We start from the raw sequence: 26,516 nt of genomic DNA, 5'->3' as shown, positions 1-26,516 counted from the left end.
ACAATGTCCTGCAATCTAAGGTGACAGGATTTATTTGTACTAATAGTCTCTCACCAATTTGAAAGTGTATTAAAATAAGAATGGCTCTATTTTATATTGAGTAAAAGGTTATAACACAGTCTTCCAACAGAGTGTATCATTCATGCCAAATACCATGATATGTATTGGGGACATGATAGTGAACAAGGCAGAATCCTCATTTCCAGGTAGATTAGAGCTTAGCAGGAGAGATGAAAAAGTAAAATAATAAGTTGTGTTTAGTGTAATAAGTGCTTGTTAGATATGAGTCCATGAGGGTACGTTTGAAGAGCTCCCTCCCCAGGTAGAAAAAAGCTTGTTGTGGTAGCTTTCCTGGAGAAGGTGACATCCCCATGGAGACTAAAGGACTAGGTAGTGGAAGGCTGCCAGGCAAAGGCAGCCAGGAATGGGTATGTGTGTGGAAGGAGCTTACAAACGAAGGAACCAACATTTGAAGAGGCCTGAAAGAGAGAGCTCATGTCACAGTCTGGGAATGGAAATATTTCAGGATAGCTACAGCTCCTGTTGTGTGAGGGTAGAATGGCAAGATTCATAGGCAGAGAAGAATACAGGGGCCAGAACATGATGAAACCTATATACCACCCACTGTTATTAGGATTTTATTCCAGGGACAGTGAAGAAACACTGACAGGCTTCATGCATAAAGTCTAAGATCAATTATTTATTTTAGAAAGATCATCATGCATTTTTAAAACACGAAGTAATTCCAGCTGTTTATGGGCAGACTCTGCGTGTGCAGTACTAACTTCTTGATTCTAGTATGTCCCAAACCAAACTAAGTGTGGGCCCCTCCCAAACCTTTTTCTTGTGGTCCAGCCTCAACCAGTGGCTTCGCTTTTGTCTTGTTGTCTAGATGGAAAACATAGAATTGTGTTCAAATTCTCCTTTCCTTATATCCAATTAGTCACTGAAATAGGCAAATACTACCTTTCTCCTCTCTTGCTTTTTAATTGCATATCCAGTACTCTAGGCCATATTTAAACTTTCCCATTCATTTCTCCCAACTACTCTAAGAAATATTTTGTGAAGACATACAAGCTGACAGCAAGCATACACAAAATGCTCAGCTTCACTAATCATCAGAGAAATGCAAATTAAAACCACAATGAGATACCATCTCACACCAGTCAGAATGGCTATTATTAAAAAGTCAAAAAAACAACAGATGTTGGTGTGGATGTGGAGAAAGGTGTATGCTTGTACATGGCTGGTAGAAATGTAAATTAGTTCAACTTCCATGGAAAACACTATGGAGATACCTCAAATAAATAAAAACAGAGTTACTATTTGGCCCAGCAATTCCATTACCAGAGGAAAACAAATAATTATTTTAAAAAGTCACTTGCACTTGTATGTTTATCATAGCAGTATTCACAATAGCAAAGTCATGGAATCAATTGAAGCATCTGTCAACGGTTGATTGGATAAAGAAAATATGGCACATATATTCAGTGAAATACTATGCAGCCATATAAACAATAAAATCATGCCCTTTGCAGCAGCATGGATGCAGTTATACGCCATTATCCTAAGTGAAATAACTCAGAAACAGAAAATCAAATACTGCATTCTCACTTATAAGTGGGAGTTAAAAAATGGGTACACATGGACATAAAAATGGAAACAATAGACACTGAGGATTCCAAAAGTGGGGAGGGTGGGAGAGGAGTGAGGGATGAAAAATTACTTATTGGGTACAATGTTCACTAGTTGGGTGTTGGGTACCCTAGAAACCCAAATCTCATCATAATGCAACATACACATATAACAGCCTTACACATATACCTGCTGAATCTAAAATAAATAAATAAATTAATTAAATTAAACTACTGCCACACACAAAAAAGAGACTAGATTGTTTTAGAACTCTTGAAAATCCCCTCAATAGCTTCCCAACACCTCTGGAATCCAGTCCAAATGCCTTGTGACATTTAAGACCCTCCACGTCTTCCCCTAAGGTGCCTTTCTAGCCCTAACTCCTGTTATACTTGATTTCGTATCCTGCACACCAAGACATTTAAAAGCCTTCTGCATAGTGCTTACATGACATTGATCATGTTCTTCTCTTGCCCATGATTATTCTTAACTCCGTGGAATGTTTGGACATGCTGCTCATCCTTTGACATCCAGCAAAAAAATCTACATTTGCCCTGAAGTATGCTGTAACCCTTTTATTTGAATTGAATGGGCTCTTACTGTGCACTTTCTCAGGACTTGGCTTAGGGTTCCCTGAAAATTTTCTTACTTAGTACTTATTTCATTTTGCTGATTTTTATGACAAGTCCTGCACTCTAAGTCACAGGATGCAAACTGGAGGTGGCCCACTTTCATCCTTGTTTGACTGACCCAGTGTTTTCAATATAATAATATGTGTCTCACATGGGCATGTGCTCTTCAGTTCCCAGTAGTTGAAATGCTTTCAGTTATTTCATATACTTATTTAAATCTCCGGTCTTGAATGTTAAAGTCATCACAAACATAGTGAGAGTTGTACTGAGACCACATTGGTTATTAAAAGAAATATCATCAAATGAAATAAATAAAAAAAACATAATACTACATAGTGAAATATAATCATGAGATAACACTAGAAATGCAAGTTTATTCAATTCAGGAACTTTTCTTTCCTTTTCAATTTATCTCACAGATAAATGAAAAATTGAAACTTTTCAAATTATCTCACAGGTGAATGAAAAAATGAAATCTGAAGTTAGAAGAGAAGATCACTTTTAATCTGAAATAGTAATAAGGTTATTTCTAGTATTCTAAATCAAAGCACATAACTGCCTACTGTGGTGAGAACCACCTTGTGAATGATAACATAAAAGTAAAAGAGAAACAGAATATAGTTCTAGTCCCTTCTGAATAATCAAAGTTGTAAAATAAAATCTAGAAGAGAGATATCCTGACATAGGAGTCTGGAAATTAGGTCTGTGCTTTCCTTCAAGTCATTTCACCTTCAAAAGATACAGTTTTTATTATCATCATACTGGTTAGAGTTATACAAGGAATGAGTAAGATAGTATGTAGTGAGTTGTAAAATATGTGTTATAAGATAGCGAAGTCAGCATATAAGGTAAACTTGCATGTCGTTAAAATGAATCTTGAAAATTCCTTAAACTTCCTTGTTTCAAACTACTATACTTTACGATAGTTTTCAAAATGGAAAGCAAGTATCTTAAAGTAAAAATAAAATGACTAGTTGGAGTGTGAGAAAAAAATAACAGAAGGTCCATTTGTATTGTATTCTTACCTCATTTAAAAAATTTTCTCTGTCACAGGTCATTTAATACATGAATACACTAGTTCAGAAATGCATAATCATAAGTAAAAATTGGTATGGAAATATTGTTAGTTTTTGCTAAATTTTATATTTTACTCATAGGAATATATGTTTTAAAAAATGTTGCTGACCCCTGCTTTACATCACTGTTGATGAGTGAGCACTAGATATAGTAGTTGGCTTTGTTTCAGAGCCGTGTTCCATTAAACAAACATTTTCAACTTTGAAACCTCATTAAAAATAGAGAGACGCTCACACCAGTTAGAATGGCGATCATTAAAAAGTCAGGAAGCAACAGATGCTGGAGAGGATGTGGAGAAACAGGAACACTTTTACACTGTTTCTGGGACTGTAAACTGGTTTAACCATTGTGGAAGACAGTGTGGCAATTTCTCAAGGATCTAGAACTAGAAATACCATTTGACCCAGCCATCCCATTACTGGGTATATACCCAAAGGATTATAAATCATGCTGCTACAAAGACACATGCACACGTAGGTTTATTGCTGCACTATTCACAATAGCAAAGACTTGGAATCAACCCAAATGTTCATCAGTGACAGACTGGATTAAGAAAATGTGGCACATATACACCGTGGAATACTATGCAGTCATAAAAAAGGATGAGTTCATGTCCTTTGTAGGGACATGGATGCAGCTGGAAACCATCATCCTCCGCAAACTGTTGCAAGAACAGAAAACCAAACACTGCATGTTCTCACTCACAGATGGGAATTGAACAATGAGAACACTTGGACACAGGAAGGGGAACATTACACACAGGGGCCTGCTGTGTGGTAGGGGGAGGGGGGAGGGATAGCATTAGGAGATATACCTAATGTAAATGATGAGTTAATGGGTGCAGCACAGCAACATGGCACTTGCAGACATATGTAACAAAGCCGCACGTTGTGCACATGCACCCTAGAACATAAAGTATAATAAAAAAGATAGAGAGATGCTCACCTTATCAGAGATATATGGGAATGAAGAAGACCAATTGAAGGAGCAGCCAGGTTCATATCTCCCATGGTATGTATTTTTGAAGCAGTAGAGTAGCAAGTCATGCCATTTAATTATATGTGCTATCTAGCTTTTTCTCTCTTCCTCTCTCTCTCATGTAGCACCCCATGCTTAAGAATTGACTCTATGTAAATGAATTAATGTGAACATTTTGCAAAGTCACCACACATAATAAAGCCTTGAAAATCATAATCTGCTATGCAAATGTAATGTATTCATAATTTTGACATAAATAAATTGCATGAAAACAGTAAAGAAAGGGGAATCAAAATTTTCCTACATACAAAAAAATTTTAACTCATTTTGTTGGTTTCCTCAAAAATACAAGAAGGGGAGAAGTCCTGCAGCAAAGTGAATACTCACATAAAATTTATAGCCTGCTTAGACAATCAGGTAGTAAATATTTAGAATAGAAAAGAAGAGAGGAATGGTCATTACCCTATTATGATTTCTCAAGTTCATGTTACCACTGTAAAATCCAGAATGAAAAATAATCATTATCTAAAGTGAAATTTAATATTAACCTTACTGAAAAAGGTCACCATGCCTCTGTGTAAAGTGAACATGGCATATTTCTACATGGTTGACTTTAGGTATTTTCCTATCTCTTGATTGGTACCTGCATACATTTTGTACGTGTCTATGCATGCATCTTTTATGCACATAGATAACTAACCCTTCTTACCAGGGCAAAATGATAAAGATCATCACATTTTTTTTTTTCTATAGCAGCATTATAAGGAATGACTTAAAAGTGAATAGGCTAAAGTTTGAAATGTGTGCTTAAAAGTCAAGATATTTTAGGCCCCACGCTGCCAAATGCAAAACTTTCCATTTTTTAGGTACACAGCTTTTAAACTAATACATTTAAAATTTTAATGTTTTATTATATGCTTCTTTTTCATTCCTGGGAGTAATTTATATGTACCTCATTTGCAACGTTTTCATCCCTATATTAAATTATAATAGAGGAACGGGAAAGAAATACTGTTGCAGCTGAAAACTTCCAAAAAAGCATTTTTACAATTAGCCGTTTGCCTAAAAACAAGAAAAGTAAGTACAATATGATTTTTAAAATCTATTCACTTATTTAATATTTTATTTTTAATTGACTAATAACTTTATATATGTATAGGGTATAATGTGGTGTTTTCATGTATGTATATATTGTGGAATGACTAAATCAAGCTAACATATCAGTTGCCTAAAAGCCTGAGCTTTTGCCTAGAGCAGTTAAAATGGTCATGAGAAATCAGAAAGCATGTATTTCTAGACCTCAGGCTTGAATTTGAGGTAATCTAGAAAAAGAGGAGAGAATTCAAAGCTGCAGACAAAATAACAAAATTCTCATCTAAGACAAGATGGCAATATCATCTGCACAAAGTAATACAGATCCACGTTTTAGCAATACCTATTGAAATACCAGTATATTACAATTCATGTTTTTAGCCTTAATCCTAAATGAACGTACTATTCTCAAACAATAGATTAATTGAATTTCATATCACCAAAAACATTTGCTTAATGATACTTTGGATGTTCTGAAATTGTCTTTTCACTGCATATGCATATAAAGAGTATATTTCTACTTAACAACCTTCTATATTATTAAGGAAAAAAGTTTAAATATTTGGCTCTGTTTATAACTCTAATTTTCCCAAGGCTTAAATAAACACAGAGTAAAATTAAGTCCATTGATACTCCTCATTCCGGGTGTGCTGAAAGAAACTGTGATGATAAAAAATGACTATCTTATCCTAAGAGGTAATATTTTAATAACTGGTATATAACATTAGTCACTCTCATGGTGGAATAAACTAAAAACCAAATGACTAATATTTCTAATATAAAAAATATTTAGATCATGCATGAGAGAGAGAGTGTGGGAGCCGTTTCTGAAGATGGCATCAGATGACTTTCACCTCTTGATATTTATGTCCCTGTGCTGTCCCCTCTCACATTGACAATTTCAGGGCATCCAAAGTTCCATTTAGCAAATGCTTTTGATGACATGAAATCATATTGAATAAGGTTTCCCCATGTAGTTAATAATATATTACGGATATGAGAGAGTATGACTTTTGAAACTAGGTTATAAAGGACATGGCAGCTTCTATCTAGCTCTTTCCTGGATCACTAATACTGGATGAAGCCCGTTACTTGTGGGGACATCCACGTGGCAATTAACTGAGTCCATCTGCCAATAACTAGCACTACTTGCTTGGTGTGTGGGTCAGTCATCTTGGAAGCAGACTCTCCAGCCCCAGTCAAGCCTTCAGATGAGTAGCACCAGGTGACATCTTGACTGCAATCTTATGAGAGACACTGAGTGATAACCATCCAGCCAAACTGCTCCTGGATTCCTGACCCACACAGGCTGCTTGAGATAGTTAGTGCTTAGTGGTTTTAGCTGCTAAGTTTTGGGTTAATTTGTTACCTAGCAATAGATAACTAATAGTGGCATCAGAAACAAGGGAAAGAACATGGGTCGAGAGGTTATCACATCTAAAATGTCTTGATGGTCATGCAAAGCTGAATGCTCTTCAGGTTAAGTCTCTTGTGCCTCAGTTTTTTCAACAGTAAATTGATGACAGTAAATCTTATCTCACAGAGGTCTGAACAATAAATGAGATAAAAGAATTCAAAGAAACTGGAAAGTGTTTTTTTCCCTCAGTAACTATATATTTATTTCTTTTCTTTAAATTGTGCTTAATTTTACAGTCTTTCTTTTATGGGGTTTTAAGCTGATTGTTGTTAGCACACAGAAATGAACTTTACAGGATGTTGAAGAACTGCAGGCAGAGATAGGGCTATGGATGTTCAGGCACTGCCTCTGTTTTTCATTTGTGTTTATTTGTTTATGTTTATCTGGATGAAGAGCTGATTTTGAAGATCTTGATTTAAGATAAATGAATATTTATAAACATTCTCTCACATAGAAGTAAAGTGATCATATAAGTTATTTCTGAGTATTTATGTAAGCCTGAAATTAAAAAAAAAGTCTCTAGGAAACAAAACTCTAGATCATGCAGAGATAAACTCTGTTCCTCTCTGACAGGGTCTCTGACAGCTTCATGTTCCCAGTTAAAGACCTCAGAGGTCAAGAAATCAACTCTGAAACATGCTGTATCTGTTTCTGCTGTGTTCCTCTTGACTCAATTTTTCTGTGTCCTTGACTAAATAAATCAGGAAATTATAAGTGAGTGTTTGTACGTGCAGTTTCTTATTTTGCAAATCCATAAACAACTTGGAATGCTTTTACTCTTGGTATTTCACATTGACATTTCAAATAAGTTTCGATAGACTCTTAAGGGCCTTGACCTACACTGGGTGCCATAGTATAGGGATTAAACCCATGGACTCTGCATGAAGATTTATAAGACTTCCTGGGTTTAAATCCCAGTTCTGCCACTAACTGCATGAACTTGTGCAAATTACTTAAAAGCATTCTATGCTTTGGTTTCCTCAGGCAAAAGTTAAGAATCATATTTACCTTACAGGTTTGTTTTAAGAGTAAAATGGGTAGCCGGGCGCGGTGGCTCACGCCTGTAATCCCAGCACTTTGGGAGGCCGAGGCGGGCTGATCATGAGGCCAGGAGATCGAGACCATCCTGGCTAACACGGTGAAACCCCGTCTCTACTAAAAATACAAAAAATTAGCCAGGCGTGTGGTGGGCGCCTGTAATCCCAGCTGCTCGGGACGCTAAGGCGGGAGAATGGCATGAACCCAGGAGGCGGAGCTTGCAGTGAGCTGAGATCGCTCCATTACACTCCAGGCTGGGCGACAGAGCGAGACTCCGTCTCAAAAAAAAGAAAAAAAAAAAAAAAAAAGAAAAAAAGAGTAAAATGGGTAAATATTAGTAACTTAGAACACTACCTGTCCAACAGCAGGTGCTTGCTAAATAGATAGCTTTTTATTTATTTTCATTTTTTCATTTTTTATTTTTTTGAGAAAGAGTCTTGCTCTGTCTCCAGGCTGGAGTGTAGTGGCATGATCTCGGCTCACTGCAGTTTCCGCCTCCCAGGTTCAAGCGATTCTCCTGCCTCAGCCTCCTGAGTAGCTGGGACTACAGGTGCCTGTCATCATGCCCAGCTAATTTGTTTTATTTTTAGTAGAGATGGGGTTTCACCATGTTGACCAGGGTGGTCTGAATCTCATGACCTCGTGATCCACCCGTCTTTGCCTCCCAAAGTGCTGGGATTACAGGCGTAAGGCACCGTCCCTGAATAGCTTTTGATTTTGATGAAGTAAATAATTGAATGGCCTGGGCGTTTATGGTCAATCTACATAGTGAGTGCAACCATTCAGCAACCAGAATCCTTCTCTTTCCTACTCCCTGCGTATGCTCAACTTTGCTTTACTTTAGTTTGGAAAGGAAATTAATCATTACCATGATATTTGAGAATTTGAATATTGCCTCAAATATATCCCTAAAGATGATAAATGTATGCTTCACTCTGAACTGAAAATATGCTTGCCTTTCACAAGTGCATTTGATTTTCACAGCTGCATTTTTCTAGGTGTGTGAGTGTGTTGGGGAGGACATTGATTGGGGAAAATCAATCTACTTTTTCCTTTTTAGCAAATGGTTCTGAACTCCTTTGAAAATCTAATAAAAGCTGTAGTCCATCTCCACAGCACAAAAAAAAAAAAAAAAAAAAAAAAAATTCACTGAAGCTATGATTGTGGGCACCAATTGGCCCTTTTCTATATTTACTATAGGCCAAGAAAGTGGACCGAGGATTATTGTAGCTTTTTTTTTTTTTTTTTTTTTTGGACAATGGTTGCTGAATTTAGAAAAGAAAAAAAGGGAGAGCAGAAAAAAAAATCCAGGACATTGCTTCAGGAAGTATTGGAAACAAAATGGCCTTTAACAAAGAAGCTCTGATTGTTAGCTTTTAAGAAATTAATGACACAAATTAAAAAGTGACTTTGAAAGGTATGTAAAATAGTCTGTCAGTGTTATTTATACAGTGTTTTGTAGAGAACCAGGGATTTGGGGGACTCCTGCAACGATGTCCTAATTTATAGGAGGGTTGTGAACAGGTAGAATTGAGACTCCATTTACCCAGCATCTACTAGAGAAGTGCTGTGTTCATAAATATTACTTCTTGGGCTTCCAAATAAGATTGTACATGAACAAAGAGTTCCATAACTTACAAAGGATTGAGAACCACTTTTCTGGATATTTGTCCATATAGATAATTACAAACTGAAACTTCTCAACCTGGGTTATCAAAATCTGAGAAAGGCTATACTGGCAGATGTACAATATTGTAGGGTGAAATGAGAGTGACCACAGACCAGTTTACCTAATTCTCAGTATATAAAAATATGGAGTCTTCTACTAAGCTACAAAAAGGCAAATTTAGAATTGGTAAAAGCATATAAATTAGTAGAAAGAATTTAAAAATTGAACAACCCAAATTATAGAATAAGTTGCATATAAAATAGCTAAAAAAAGTTTTAGGCAAAACCAGTCAGAAGAAATGCGACAGTTCTGGGGATATTCTCCCTTATTATTAAGATTGATTGTAAAAAGGGATATTGTCTTCCACAAATCTTTTGATTCCAGTTCCAGAAAAAAAATACCTGCTGGTATCACATACAGTCTTATCCTTTGTGGTAATATCTAAGTCCTTATATAATTTCACCAGTTTTCTGTTCAGATATTTAGCTGAAATTTATTATGAGCCATGACATAAGTAAATGATATCATTTGGAGGTGTCTCACCCAAAATCTCATCCTGGATTTAATCTGAATTGTAATCCCCATGTGTTGGGGGAGAGAGCCATAGGCTGTGATTAGATCATGCGGGCAGTTCCCCCATCCTGTTCTCATGATAGTGAGTGAGTTCGCACAAGATCTGAAGGTTTTATAAGGGAGTTTTCCCCCTTTTGTTCGGCACTTCTCTCTCCTGCCGCCTAGTGAAGAAGGACGTGTTTGCTTCCCCTTCCACTGTGACTGTAAGTTTCCTGTGGCCTCCCTAGTCCTGTGGAACTGTGAGTCAATTAAACCTCTCTCCTTCATAAGTTACCCAGTCTTGGGCAGTTCTTTATAGCAGCATGAGAACAGACTAATACAGTATGTAAACTATATGTGTGTGTGTGTGTAAACCATATATATGGTATACCATATATATACACACACACACGTTGTACAGTATGGAATTGCCAACACTTGGCTTTTTTGACTTTGAAAGTGGGAATTCCATATGGTTTAACCTAGCATTTGCTTGAATATATTCCTCCCTAGTTTTTATGCAGAATCTATACAGTATAGATAATTCCCTCTTCTCTGCATTATAGACTCCAGTTTACCCACAGGGGTCCTGTGACTTTTTTGCTGGCTTGATAACAGCATTTGAAGTGGTCTGAATGAGCCTACTGGCTGAAAGTAAAGAGAAAGTTGTCAAGTCCTGTCTTATCTTATTCAGTAGCTCTTGCCAAGATTTTTGGGTCTTCTCAAGGGAGTAATCACACAGAGTTGAAATTAGAGCAACCCTAAAATCCCATTGGTTAGTCCTCTAGGCATGCATTTTATCTCCTTTACAGTCTCTTTAGTGACAGAATCTCTAAAACACAGTGTCCTATACAACAAAATGTTAAACTATCTTGTGGGAGAATAAGGCAGGTGAAAGGATTGAGGCTTATCAAGGAAGCCAGGCAAAGACAGTAATTCCTATTGCTTTTGAAGTGCTCTTGTGGAAGCTGTACTCAAGTCCTTTAAGAGCTGGTTTACTTCCCAAATAAACTGAGTTGCCAGCAAGAGCAATGGTGTGGTGTTTCAGGAGGGAGGGGAAGAAATGAAATGCATCAGTGATGGGCGATTTGCAGGCATTTCTGAGATCACACAAACCAAAGTGGACATTTCTTCTGGATGCTATTAGCTACTCATCCCTCCCACATGGGCCCCTTCAGTTTGCTTGCTGGAGAGGAGGCTGCTGAGAATCATTCAAGTCAGTTAAAGAAATTGCCTAAAGTAAGTATCTGAAACACAAACACATTATCTCAAAGTGCTTAGAACACAGTAATAATCACAAAGTCCTTACTTCTTCTCTCCTTTGTACCATTCAAAGGCTGGAGGCGGCACACCTGCACCTTCGCATCTTATCAGGCCACTGCGTCCTGGGGTCACGGTGCCAGATTTAATTTCCTGAATAGTAGGAGCAACTGCAAAAGAAACAAACAAACAAATACTAGTGGATAAGTACAAATAATCCTCAACAGAAATATGACACACTTATATTTTTATTCCTTCTATATTCGAAGCAAAATTATGCCTGATAGACCAATGCATCATATTTTCAGTGTTTTATGCTTCAAATACAAGACTAGTCATTTTCAGCTTCATTTTTCAAGTTGAGCAACAGATGAATGTTTTCAGGGAGTGCAGAGTAAATGCAATACATTTTGGCCTTCCTTCCTATTGGAAAAATGGCATTGGTGAGGGTAACACTTCATCTGTACTCCAGTCCAACTCCACTGCACTAATGGTTCTCATCTATTGAGTGATCACAGGGAGCCAGTCACTCACTGGGCTAGGTGCTTTACATTCTCCATTTTCTCACAAAAATACTCTAAGCTTGATGGTATTATCTCAATTTTACAAATGTGAAAACTAAAGTTCAGAGATGTTAAATGAATTGTCAAGGTCACACAGCTACTTAGTTGCAGAAGTTGGCTTTGAAGTCAGGTGTGTTAACTCAAAGCCTGGGCTCTTGACATATTCTGTGTTTTTTCCTGCTTCCTCCCTATGCTTTAGTAATTTAGTGATTTTTGTCTTTAACGTAGTTTCTTCTGTCTGAATGCTGTTTTTCCCATTTCCACAGATTCAAGATCCATTTTAGGCATCAGTGTCTCCATGCTCTTCCCTATTGCTCTAGCAAGAAAAAGTTTCCCCTCCTCTGCATATCTGGATCTCTCATACCATGAACGTTCTATCATGTATTGATAGAAATGTATTGCATTGTATCATGTACTGTATTTATGGGTATGCCAGACTTCCTTTTCAGTTCTTTGAAGGCAGGGATAAATATCTGATTCATCTTTGTATATTCCAAGATTATTGCACAGTGCCTAGCACAGTGTGATGCTTAAAAACCTTTTTTTTTTTTTTTTGCAGCATAACTTTTTTTTTTTTAATCCTTCACATAGTTATTCAGCTGTCAACATGTGCCAGACATTTCTCAAGGAACAAAGCAGTTAATTGCCCTGAGGTGATGAAGCTTATATTCTAGATGGGCTAACAAATGGGGAGACAGACTATAAGCAGCAGATGTCGCAAATTAGTAGTTTAAATAAAATGTTAGAAGGTGACAAACAATACAGTAAAATAAAAACAAAACCCTTATAGTTGCAAGGTAAGAGGAATCAGAGAAAGGAATGGATTGAAGTTTTCGATAGGGTAATCTGAGTAGGCCTCATCGAGATGCTAAGATTTGCACAAAAACTAGATGTGAATGAGTGAGTTAGCTATGTGGATATTTAGAGACAGAGCCTTGTAGGAAGAGGGAAGAGCCTGCAGTAAGACACTGAGGCTGAAGCTAGCCTAGTTTGTTTAAGAAATAGCAAGATTGGTGTGGCTGACACAAGAGAAAGGAGAGCAGGAGCAGATAAGAACAATTTTCAGTGGATTCCAAGTTTATACCAAAGAGAAACAAAGGATGGAAGATTGGGTAGGACCTCTTGGGTCATTTCAAGGAATTGACTTTTATTCTAGGACAAATGGTGAATCCCTGCAGAGTAGAGATAAAATCTGATCGGTTTTTTGAAAAGATGACTCTGGCTGCTGTGTTGAAAAAAGTCCATAGTGAGGCTAGGATAAAAGTCTAGGGATAAAGTAGGGAATGCAGTAAGCAAGGCAAATGAAGGTGGGTGGTTCACGTCAAGGTGGTAGCAGTGGAAGTGGTGGAAAGTTATTGGGCTTGTGGTCTACTGTGAAGGTGGAGCTGATAAGATTTCTAGACAGACTGAAGTGACATAGAGAAAAAAAGAGGAGTCAAGGGTGATGTAATTTGGCTTGAGTAGCCAAAAGGTTATTGACTCAGATGGAAAAGACTGTAAATAGAAGAATTTTGGAGGGGGTTGGGCACAGTGTAGATCACACCTGTAATCCCAGCAGTGTGACAGGCTGAGGCGGGTGGATAACCTGAGGTCAGGAGTTCGAGACCCGCCTGGCCAACATGGTGAAACCTTGTCTCTACTAAAATTACAAAAATTACTCAGGCATAGTGGTGGGCCCCTGTAATCCCAGCTACTTGGGAGGCTGAAGCGGGAGAATCGCTTTAACCCGGGAGGCAGAGGTTGCAGTGAGTTAAGACTGCCATTGCACTACAGCCTGGGCGGCAAAAGCAAAACTCCATCTCAAAAAAAAAAAAAAAGAATTTTGGAGAGAAACACTAGTAGTTGTATGTATGCATCTTTTCATAAACATTTCCTTTTCTACCAAGTTTTTAACATACTATAATTAATATTTCAAATAACACTATAGAAAATTATTCAACAACTAGAATCTTGAAGATACAAAAACTAGTTCATTCAGAAATATGGCCTAAGTGTGCACTGTGGATATATTTTGATTTATTTGGAAAGCAATGAAAAAGTACAGTGTTTAATGTTTTATCAATATTCAGTGAACACTGAATATATAGTTTTCAACATATGAAAAATTATTGCACTTCTATTTCTCTGTGGTGTTTTTATTCTTATTATTTATAGTTCTAGAAAACATTGCAAGGAAAATATTTTTGTTAAAGTACTTGCTAATAAATTGGTGAAAATTAATGAAATAATATTTCCAAAAAATGTTTGCATAAGAACTGTTACAAGATAATATAGATACATATATATACACCAACACACACCTGGTTTTATATATATAATATCATATATGTATAACATTTATAATGTACATATATGTATATACACCCTTATATATACATATTTATGTATATATGGGTGTGTGTATATATATATATTCACAAACACAATACAAGAAATCATTTCATAATTTTAAAATTATTTTGTTAAGCAAAGTTTCATGTCACCTACAAAAGTCAATGAAATATATTTTAAAAATCTATAAATAAAACTCCATGTACCTGTCAATTATTAAGACACTGCTCATAACAGGTACAGGTAAACTTGTATTTTCACTATTGTTCTCACCTGCTTTAATCTCTTTCCTGTCACACAAACAGGCCGTAATCTTTTATGATATCTAACTATTATTGAAGATGAAATAACCATATGCAACGGGAGATCCATCACAAGCTTCTATTGATAACCTGGTTAGTTTAATTACTCTCTTGTTTGTCAAGGGGGCCATGACTCATTATAAACAAAAGCATGAAATCTGGAACATTGTGTGAAAACCCAGGCGTAATGAACCGAAATCAAAATCTAATTCATCATTTAAAGGCTTTTGTGCAGTACAGTGTACATATGGCTCAGCACTGGGTGCTTTACCACACAAGTTAAAGGGACATGATCCTGTTATCTAGGGCTTTGTGGGTTGCTATGATGAACACCGAAAATGGAAAGATGCCTAAAATGTCTTATGAAAAATATGGATAAAGAATGAATAAAAAATTAATAACATTAATAATATGCACAAGAAAAAGTCCTAAGAGCATTTTGCAAGGTACAGAGTTAAACGTCCAAGTGTTGTGGAGTAATCAATGTGGGGAGAAGATTCTCATGCAGATATCCCTTTGTGGTTAAAATTATAAACTTGAACCGAAAGCCTCTATTGATTTTACTTGGAGACATAAAAATTCTTATTACATATTCATATTACTGTGCATCTTTTGGAAATAACTTGTTCAAAAAGAAAAGGATTCATCCATTTATTTATTCTTTATTCCTTTGTTGATTCAACAAATATTTGTATCAGGGATCACATTAATGAAAAAAATAATAATATTCCTGGCCTCACAGAGCTGATACGAAGTGATACAAACTAAGATGAAAACAGAGCAGGGTGAAACAAAAAGGAAGAGCAAGATATGTTATTTACTATGTTGCAGTCTAAGAGATCCTTGATGATAAGGTAATATTTGAACAAAGAATTAAGTGATGTGAGAAAAGGAATCATTTAGCGATTTGTAGAGGCAGGAGAATGGCGTAAACCCGGGAGGCGGAGCTTGCAGTGAGCTGAGATCCGGCCACTGCAGTCCAGCCCGGGCTACAGAGCAAGACTCCGTCTCAAAAAAAAAAAAAAAAAAAAAAAAGAAAATTATTATAATAAGAAACAGGAAAGGCAAAGGTCCTGAGTGGAAAGCATGCTTGAGGTGGAAACAGGTTTAACAGGATTAAGTTTAACACACTGTTTTAGAAATAGCAAAATGGTAATCATTGCTTGAGTAGAATAGGTGAGAATAATCTAGAAGAGGAGGTGGGGCAGGGGCCTGGAGCCCAGATTCTATAGGGTCTAGTAGCCCGTGATAAAAGCTTTGAATTTTATTCTAAGCTGCTAAGATTTTGCAGATTTTGAGCAGAGTGACATGATTTAGTTAAAATCTTATAAAGATTATTTGTCTGTTGTGTGGAACATGGTCTGCAAAGAGGCAGGAGAGGAAATGGGCAGAATAGCTACGGGGTTGTAGTAATCCTTAGGATAATGAGAAAGTCATTCACCAATGCATAGAAAAGGCAGAAACTGAGGAGAGAATGCAATTAAATAGATCATTGCTCACACTGGACCTGAATCAATTCATTTTAGTTAACTGGCATTGACTGAGCATTTTCAGTGGATTCCAAGTTTAGAAGATTCTGAACCCTATTACTCTGTATAAATAAAAGGATTCTATGTGTACAGACATGCCTGATAATGCCCAGAGAATTCCTTTCCACAGTACTTCTTAGAAATTGTGATGTACACGTAAGTCTTATGAATCTTTTATTTCAGGGGTCCCCAGTCCCTGGCCCTGTTAGGAACCGGGCTACACAGCTGGAGGTGAGTGGCAGGTGAACAAATGGAGCTTCATCTGTGTTTACAAATGCTCCCCATAACTGACATTACTGCCTAAGCTCCACCTCCTGTCAGATCAATGGCAGCATTAGATTTTCATAGGAGTGTGAACCCTTTTGTGAACTGCACATGCAAGGGATGTAAGGTGCACACTCCTTATGAGAATCTAATGACTGATGATCTGACGTGGAGCTGAGGCACTGTTGCTAGCACTGGGGAGTGGCTGCAATACAGACTAATGTTAGAGGGGAATTATACACAGAGACCATTAACAAATCAATTGCTTGCAGATTCATATCAAAACCCTATCAGTGAGTGGCAAGCAACAATTAAGCTGCATCTGTTGACAGGCTTTATAATGGCAAATAAGTTGAGGTATTTCAATTGCACAGCTATATCTGGTGGCAGGCTTTAAGTCAGAATCTGCGACTTTAGTCTGCATGTGGCCCACCCATTATTTTATTTACCACTTCTGTCCGTGCCTCTTTCTTACACTGCATACTTGTCTCAGCCACAGTTTTGGTAAGCCCACACGCTAACCCTAGCCAAAATGAGTAAAAACCAAACATCACTGGAGAGCTTCTTTGAAAAGGGGAAAAGACACAACAACCCTAAGACTGCCAACAAAAGAAAGCTGAATTTAAAAGAAAATACCAAGAGTCTTACTGAAATTACAGGTTCATTGTAACAGGTGATTCACATTCTCCTAACCCACTTTGTATCATATGTGGTGACTGGCTATCCAACAAAGCCACGAAACCTTCAAAACTGCTTTACCACATGGAGACCAAGCACCCTGCATTAAAAGACAAGCCTTTGGAGTTTTTCAAAAGGAAAAAAATATGTAAACATAAAGAACAGAAGCAATTATTGAAGGTCACCACTTCATCAAATGTGTCTGTACTAAAGAGCGTGATTCTTCATGACTAACCACATTGCGAAAGCTAAGAAGCCCTTTCCTATTGGTGAAGAGTTGACCCTGCCTGCTGCTGAGGACATTTGCCGTGAACTTCTAGGAGAGGCTGCTGTTCAAAAGGTGGCACGTGTTCCTCTTTTGGCTAGCACCATAACTAGATGAAATAGCAGAAGATATTAAGGCACCATTGTTAGAGAGGATTAATGAATCACTGTGGTATGCAATCCAGGTTGATGAGTCTACTGATGTTGACAAGGCAACAATACTTGTTTATGTGGGATATATTTTTCAGGAGGATGTTCAGAAGGATGTGTTATGTGCACTTTTGTTGCCAGCCAACACCACAGTTGCAGGACTATTCAAGCCTCTGAATGATTACAAATCAGGAAAACTGAATTGGTTACTTTGTGTTGGTATATGCGTGGACGGAGTTGCCGCCATGACTTGATAGCTTTCTGGTTTCACTATTCGGGTCAAAGAGGTCAATTCTGAATGTAAGTCTACACGTTGTGTCATCCGTAGAGAAATGCTAGCTAGCTGGAAAATGTTACCTGAACTAAAATCATTTTGCAGAATGTGATTAAAATTACCAATCACGTTAAAATACATGCCCTCAACTCACATCTGTTCCCACAGCTCTGTGAGGAGATGGACACAGAGCACACATGCTTTCTCTTATACACAGAAGTGAGATGTCTTTCTAAAGGTGGATCACTGGCCAGAGTTTTTGAATTATGAGAGCCACTGCAGAGATTTCTTTTAGAAACACAGTCACCAATGGCAGCACATTTCAGTGACACAGAATGGTTCACAAAACTTGCTTAGTTGTGTGACGTATTCAACCTGCTCAATGGACTCAACGTTTCATTTCAGGAGAGAATGACAACTGTGTTCAAATTGGCAGATAAAGTGGCTGCATTCAAAGCCAAACTGGAATTATGAGGGTGACAAATGAACACTGAGATTTTTGACATGTTTCAAACATCAGCAGAGATTTTGAAAGAGGCTGAGCCAGGACCTTCTTTCTCCCAGCTGGTGCATGATCACCTAGCTCAGTTTTCAAAAGAGTTTGAGCTTTATTTCCCAATCACAAAAGACACCCGAACTGGGAAGGAATGGATCCGTGACCCATTTGTGAATAAGCCAGGTGAATCAACTTTGTCCCTGCCAGAAGAGACTCAATTACTTGAGATTGCAAATGACTGTGGCCTTAAAAGTATGTTTGGGACAACCTCAAATCTCCATAGGTTCTGGATTAAAGTCAAGGCAGAATATCCTGGGTTGCCACAAAGGAGTGAAAAACCTGCTTCCATTTCCAACATCCTATCTTTGTGAAGCAGGGTCTTCTGCAGTCACAGCCACCAAAATGAGATCATAGAGTAGACTGGAAAAGCAACACACTTTGGGTGTCACTGTCTCCCATCACCCCCAGATGAAACTGTCTAGTTTCAAGAAGACACACTCAGGCTCTCACTGATTCTACATTATGGCGAGTTGTATAATTATTTCATTCTATATTACAATATAATAATAATAATAGAAATGAAGTGCACAATAAATTTAATGCACTTGAATCATCCTGAAACAACCTTCCACCCCACCCCACTGTCCGTAGAAAAATTGTCTTCCACAAAACCGGTCCCTGGTGCCAAAAAGGTTAGGGACTGCTGTCTTTTGGACAGACCCTTTTCCAAACTTATGTGACCGCAGCATTCTATAAGGTTTTATTTGAGCATTTTGTGGGTCTGATATTTCTTGGGATATATTCTGGATATGTCGAATTACTGGAATAGTGGATCTCTAAGCTGTATTCTACATCATAGGTTATGCGTTCCATGACTTTTAAGGTGAACTGTAATTCTGGCTCAAGAGGTTTCTAAGGGCTCATGAGCTATAATATACTCACAGATTTCATGTAAGGAGAAGGCTTCAATTATTTGTGCCATAAGGATATGGTCATTTATTTCCCTGGAACAGATGTACCTGACAAAAAGTATAACTAATTAAATCTCCAACTGGAGCTGTACAGTAAAAAATTATAAATATGTTTGCCCAAGTTGTACGAAACACTCATTTTCCACTACAATGTTCCATGTTTTAAATAATCATGTGGGCTCTTTCTTAGAAAGTTGATCAAATGAAAAAATCTAAGTGATTGCTTCCAAGTCTATTTCTCCCGCCACTGCACTCCCTCCATTGCTCTGTGAATTTTGGCCTGGCACCGGCAGTGTAAGCTGTTTTTACTGGGAGTAGGGATATAAATTTATGCATCTTCATGTGTTTATGTTTCCAGAACTGTTTTTCTTTCTGTAGATATAGCCTTTTTTTCTTCTTAGATGTAATATTTCAATAACATTAAAATGGCAAGGAAGGTGAGTGCTAGAGTCTCTCAAATTCACCAGTAGAATAGCATCCTTTGGAGTGGACTGTGAGCTGAAGTAATTGCAGAGTGGAAATAAAATCAATTTCAGAGGAATGTTATTAGACAGATGTGAGGAAGAGCAAGAAACAGATGTTGGGGAAAGCCAGCAGTGAAAGGGTCAACACAATGTATTTAATACCTGTGTGGTTAGAGGCTCACCAAGGAAGAGCCTTCCTTTCTAATTTGCTCAGTGGGATTACTTCTTTGCATTGTTTAGCTAGTCATTTCAGGATAAGATAATGAAAAGTTCTTCATCCAAAACTCCAGGCTCTGTGGATGCAAGAAACAGAACCTCTGCACTTGGCACCCAACAAGCCTAATCAAGATTCATTTTTAGTTACATGACAATGGCTACAAATATCTTCTTCCTCTTGTGCCATCCTCAGTGGGAGCTTTAGTTATGTACAGAGTATTGTTATTATTAAAAACGAGTAAAATCCAACAATTATTTTAATATACTTACTAAGTTGAGGTAGTGGAAAGGAAACTTTAGAGTTTCAATGGCAAAAGAATTTGAACACCACCCTATCCCCTTAAAATGATGAATGATTATGAAGACACCACGTTAAATAACTGCAACAATAAAAAAGGGTGCCCAGAGAAGAACAGTAGTAACATGTTTCATGTTAAATACTGCAACAGTATAAATAACGTTGCCCATAGAGAAATAGTGAATTTAGAGTCCAGAGAAGAAATCAGTCCTACATAACCCACATGCTCTGAAAACGCTGTGGAAAATAAGCATGTTGACCTTAGTCTATATTTAGGATTTATATACTACATTAAGGCAGCCTTGGTCAAATGGACAGTCTTTGGAAAAATTTTAAGATTTTCAGTATCTCATAGAGAATACATAATATAGGATGTGTTCAATATATTATTGTTTCATAGGAGGCCAATTATAGGTCGTTAAAAATTTCTTACTTGAAGTTAGGTTGAAACTCAGGGTGGGAAACAATGACAATCTTTCAAAGGTTGTTATAGATCTCACAGAAACATATCACAAGGTCAATGAACTCTTTTCATGAAGCAAATATGTCTTTGCCTAATGAATTAGTTTCACCTTAAAAGAAGTTAATATTTAAAAAAATCAAACTTTCAAAATATAGTTGAATCACAATCTTTATAACTTAAGGACTTTCACATTGAATTAAGTCTCCGGTCAGCATTCAACCGGGATGAAAATAATCAAGTTTATAATGTACCTCCAGCTTCCCCCACACCTTAAACATTTACACAGTGGTGAAATAATGCAATAAAAAAGCATTGTTTTTGAGTCCAACAAACGTAGCTCTAACATTTACTGTGTGAGGTGCTTAACCCTTTAAATCCCAGTTTTCTCACCTGTAAAATAGACAGCACTTACTTCACAGGATTGCTGTATGGAGAAAATACAATAATTCAAGGAAAATGCTTCCTACTGCTTTGCACTGAGTTAGTTGTCAATAAAAACATTAGCTATTATTAAATTAGGATTATTACTGGAGAATAGAGTATTATAGTCCTGCTTCCTTTAAAGGCATGGGATCATGATAAGACATGGGCAAAAAAGAAAAATGAGTTTTAAAAAATTCATTGCCTTGGTACTGAAAGAATGTGATTAATTTAATTAAAACCTGAATGAGTATATCACATTTTACTCTCCCAGAATTCCATCCATAGCCTACCTTTATAGCATAATCCAGAAAATCTTTTCTGAAAGGCAGATGTGGCAAACCTTGTATTCCTCTTTGAACATGAAATAAGAGGCTTGGGTTCAATGTGAAAAAATGTGAAAAGTGTATGTAACACAAAGGCATCCTTTCCGGGAAAATATGCAATTGTGGTGGTACACTACTTGGGCATATAAAAGATCATGTCAATTACATTAAATATATGATGAGGTCATTTTCTTTTCCACAAGAAAGACAATAAGTGAAATTTTACATGTTAACTGGACCTTAATGTTTTTTAAAAATATTTAATATCCAATGTGACAGAGTACTAAGCTGTGATCTTTGATTCCCTTGTAATTGAAAAGGTACAGAACAAAACAAAATTATTTGGTAAACAAATTTTCAGAGAGCAGAGATATATGACTACATACGAATTCTGATTTTAGGATGATGAGTGAAGTCTCCATCACTAACTCCCTAAACCCTCAATAACAATCTGTCCATTGTTTGAAACTATTATCCTAAGAGATTATTTTCCTAATATCAAGTTTAATGTTATTATATTCAACTTTTTCAAGGGGTTGAATTTACTAAGCTAGCATTAGTCATTTACACTGTGGTAAAAATGATCTGATATTGTGTTGATTATGAGTATGTGCATGTTAGAGGCCATTAAATGATGGACGGATGGATGAGTTACCTGTGACTCATGAAGTGAATGAAAGTGCAGTAAGAAGAGAAAGGGTTATATTATGAGTAGTTTGTTGGTGCTAAAGCAGAATTAATTCATATTGTTCTTTTGACAACGGTTAGCACTGGTTAAATTACAGCTTGAAGTAGCTGTCCCCTTGCAGTCAGCAATGCTCACTCCAGTGATGCATCCACTGTAAAATATGTGTGAAATTTATTGGGCCATCAGCTGTATCAACAGGAATTAAATGGTTCACTGTTTTCCTAGCTGTTTGCCAAACTTTCTTTCTTTCAAGTTACTCATGATCTGATCTCTTCTCTGTTGTCAGTCATGCTGAAATTATAGCTGTATGTGATTGATTTGGATATATTGGACAAGTTTGCAAGTATTGTAAAAGTTGGGATTCTCTGAATGTATCTCTATTCTCAGCAAGCACAGTCTTGTAAATAAAATTGCCCTTCAGTACAAACCTTACAAATCCTAAAACATTTGAATGCATTTTTTCCTAATACTGAAGCTGTTATAAACTTCCTTATATAAAAAAGTATTTTTAGTGAATTTTCAAAAAAATAAAGATTAGAAAAGTGCAGACTCTTTAGATCTCTGTAAAACATTAGAACATTTTTTGGAATTTGTTAATGAAAATATGTTTCTACTTATATTAATCATTCAAGGTATGGTGTTAGAGCTTCCATGATGTTTATTGTTATGTTTTAAGTCATCATACACTTTTAAAGACTAACATTGATCTCTCAAAATGTGAATGAGCCAGGCTTGTATATACATTCGAGATAGGTGAAGTCAATCAATTGAAAAAGTAATGGCAGTGAATATACATGGGGTAACAGATGAGGATAGCATTGGTCGGATCTTCCCTTAGGCCAGTCCTCACTGGATCATGTTTTCCTCTGTTTTCAGAGCCAGTTTCCTCCAAAGATCTAACAGTAAATCCAAAGGCAGCAGGGAGCCTTGGGGTAGTATGACTTCTGCCCTCTCAGAATAATAACTGGATCTGATTTCTTAGCTTACTGAATGGTTTATAATTTCTTCTTGTTACTATGGCCTTCAAAAATCTTAAAAAAGAACATTTTAAAAGTTGATTAAAATTCATTTATTAGAATTAATTCTATAAAATGAATAATTCATTTTGTTAATATATTCTAAAGAATTACTTTCCAAACACACTGTCTTATAAAAAGAAAAAGAAAACTTTCAGTATCTTGAAAGGAAAAGAAAAAAATAAGATTTATGTCGTAGAAATATAATTGTAAACTACCTGTATCTCCCTGCCTCTACCCAGCCTTCAATTACATGAGCGTCAGAAGTTTAGCAAGACTACAGAAAATATGTTAAGCGAATGACATTTTCCAAAACTACAGATATAGATTCCCTAGTAAGAAAATGAACATTAAACCATTAAATAAACATACTTTCACCCCCGCCCCATTTATTTTGACACGGCAATTGCCTACTCAAACCTGCATCTTGGAGGATGTAACATGATAATATTTCTGTATGGTTCAAAGACTAAAGCCGCAGAGGTAGTAACTGTGCAACCAGTGTGCTTTATCCATAAACTTGCCATGAACTTACAAACAAGGAGGACAAAAAAAAAAAAATCTTAGTGGGAAGTGATAGTAGTTGTAGAAATGAGAGGTATTTTTTTTTCTCATTTGAAAAACATAGCTTTGGACCCTTCTATTTATGAAGAAAGAAAGCTAAATCAGAACATGCACAGTAAGTAGTAACTAAGAGCAAAAGAATGAGAGACAAAGTAGGAGAGACATTTTACCTATAAATAGTGTATCTTAAAGAAATCAGAAGATGTGGGAGGAGGGGTGGTAGGAAAACTGTAATTTTCAGAAAGAGTAGTATGGGTTTATTTGGGGCCAAGGATGTTTTACAAGAGAAAAAAAAGTCATCCTTCCTAAAATGATTAAATAACATGGTATGAGAAAACTCTGCCTAATAGCAAAAGTAATTTGACAAGTGAAGAGAACATCAAGAAAGGAAAAGTCTCACTGACAAAACAGAAATTCCGTGTCAGCAAGAGCAGCACATGAATAAATTATTAAAGAATATGTTTGGGTTCTTTCCATTTTGCTCAGGAATACATATATATTTTGCTCTGAAATGCAGCTGATACTCTCCTTATAATCTCAATCTTATTTAATGCCCTTTTAGTCAAAGTCACCAGATCCTGTCTATTACTGCTCTGATCCTGCAAAGCTTATCTGTGCATTTGATGAACAGTTACTATTACTAGTTCATCAATGTCATGAAGAAACATTTGTAAGTCTTGAGAGATGCTATAATCTTGTTGGTTCTGCCTTTAAAATACATCTGAAATCTTATACTTCTCATCACTCTTATAGTTATCATGCTGGTGCTAGCTAACATTACTTCTTGCTTGGAATATTTCAGTAGTCTCCTAATTGGTCCTCCTGGTTTTGGCTTTTGCTCCTGTTACAAATCATTCTCAGCACAGTAGCCATAGTGTTTCTGTTAAAACAAGACAAATCCTACATCCTTGCTACACACAACTATGCTTCACTTCCCTTGCGTTTTCAGAATAAAAGCCAAATTCATTACAAAGGTTTGTAAGTCTCTAAATGATCAATCCTCTTGCCACTTCTGTGACCACACCTCTGTCCATTGTCTCCCTTGTCCAATCTGCTCTAGCAATATTGGACTGTTTCAAATTGGTGGAACACAAACCAAGAGCACCCCTACTTCAGAGTCTTTTTATTTGATACTTCCTCAGTCTGGAATAGTCATCCCTCAGATATTGACATGTCATGTTTGCATCCTCATTTCCTTCCAGTCTCTGCTCAATGTCCACCTTATTAAGGAGGTGCTCCCTGACCTCCTATATAAAATAACAATCCTACTTCCTTACTCTTCAATCCTTTACTTCTTAACTGTCCTTATTGTTCTCCATACCAATAATCTCGATCTGACATGGTGTATATTTACTTCTTTATTGCTAATTGTCTCTCCTCTCTCATCGGAATGTACACTTCACAAGGGAATAGTCTTTGTGTTGTTAGTGATGTATTCCAAGTCCTAAGACCAGTGCCTGAAGCATAGTAGGCACTCAATAAAAAATAAAATGCTATTGTTGTTTAAAGAATAAAGTAATCGTGAAATTATTTATGTTAGAGAAATGTTGAACATTTTCCTGTATGCCAAAAAAGATATCATAATTTCATTCCCCTTTGCTGAGTAGAGCATTTCTGTAGCATTACCATTTGCATGTTTAAAATTCCCATTATCATGTGACTCTAAAACAAATAATGCAATGTCTGCATATATGTTGCTTTCACATTTTTGATATGTTTTTCTGTGTATAATACCTTGTATTTTTCTTTATACTTACATGAATAAACACAGACACACACACACACACACACAGACATACACACACAGACACACACACAATTGACCTTTTGTATTCATGGGTTCCACATTTGTGGATTTAACCAGGGAAGGCTTAAAAAAATATTTGAACTAAAAAATAACAATATAATAATAAAGCTACAACTAAAAGCAATACAGTGTAACAGCTATTTATATAGCATTTATTTAGTGTTAGGTGTTATAAGTAATTTAGAGATGAGTTAAATCATATGGGACGATGTGCATAGGTTCTATGCAAATATGCCATTTTATATATAAGGAACTAGAGCATATACAGATTTTTATATCCTTGAGGAGTTCTAGAACCAACCCTCCATGGATACTGAGGGATGAATGGCTATATGTGTTTAGTTGAATATTTATTTTATGCCTTATTTTTCTATATTTTATATATACTTAAATTTAACGTATTTGTTACAATACTTAGATATGATAAGGCAGGCGTCCCCAAGCCCCAGGCAACAGACTGCTGCTGGACATATCGTGTGCTCCTAATATGAATAATGCAATGTCTGCATACATACTGCTTTCACATTTTTGTTGTTTCACTGCGAAATAATACCTTATAATTTTTTTTATACTTAAATGACTATACACACAGCTGCATAGAAGGAGGTGAGCTGCAGGGTAGCAAGCATTACCATCTGAGCTCCTCTTCCTGTCATATGAGAAGTGGCATCATGTTCTCATAGAAGTGTGAACCCTATTGTGAACTGCACATGTGAGGAATGTATGTTCCTTATGAGAATCTAATGTCTGATGATCTGAGGTGTAACAGTTCCACCATCCCCACCAACCCCTCAGTCCATAGAAAAATTGTCTTCCACAAAACCATAAACCACCCTGGTGCCAAAAAGATTGGGGACTGCTGTGGTAAGGAACAGATTATCTGAAACTAAATGGTTAATTTTAAATTTTTATTTTATATATTATGAAATATCACATGTAACACTATATAACTAGGCACTAAAATACTATATATCTGGGCATCAGAGCTCTAGAAAAAATTCAAGTAGTATTTGTCTATGACTCCTACCAGTACATTTTGACTCAGAAAGTAATCATGGATCGCTTTTATACTAATGCCATTT

General features: G+C 36.5%; 1 protein-coding gene across 1 annotated transcript in view; it reads right to left on the bottom strand.

The window, feature by feature from the left end:
- Positions 1-26,516, bottom strand: part of NEGR1 (neuronal growth regulator 1) — an 892,981-nt gene that overhangs the window by 190,066 nt on the left and 676,399 nt on the right. The window contains exon 5 of the mRNA XM_007978295.3: positions 11,400-11,520. Within this exon, the coding sequence (XP_007976486.3) occupies positions 11,400-11,520 (121 nt within the window). The remainder of the gene's footprint in view (positions 1-11,399; positions 11,521-26,516) is intronic.

This window comes from Chlorocebus sabaeus, chromosome 20 (genome assembly GCF_047675955.1).
Source record: "Chlorocebus sabaeus isolate Y175 chromosome 20, mChlSab1.0.hap1, whole genome shotgun sequence".
NCBI lineage: Eukaryota > Metazoa > Chordata > Mammalia > Primates > Cercopithecidae > Chlorocebus > Chlorocebus sabaeus.
This window is presented reverse-complemented; position numbering and strand designations above follow the sequence as displayed.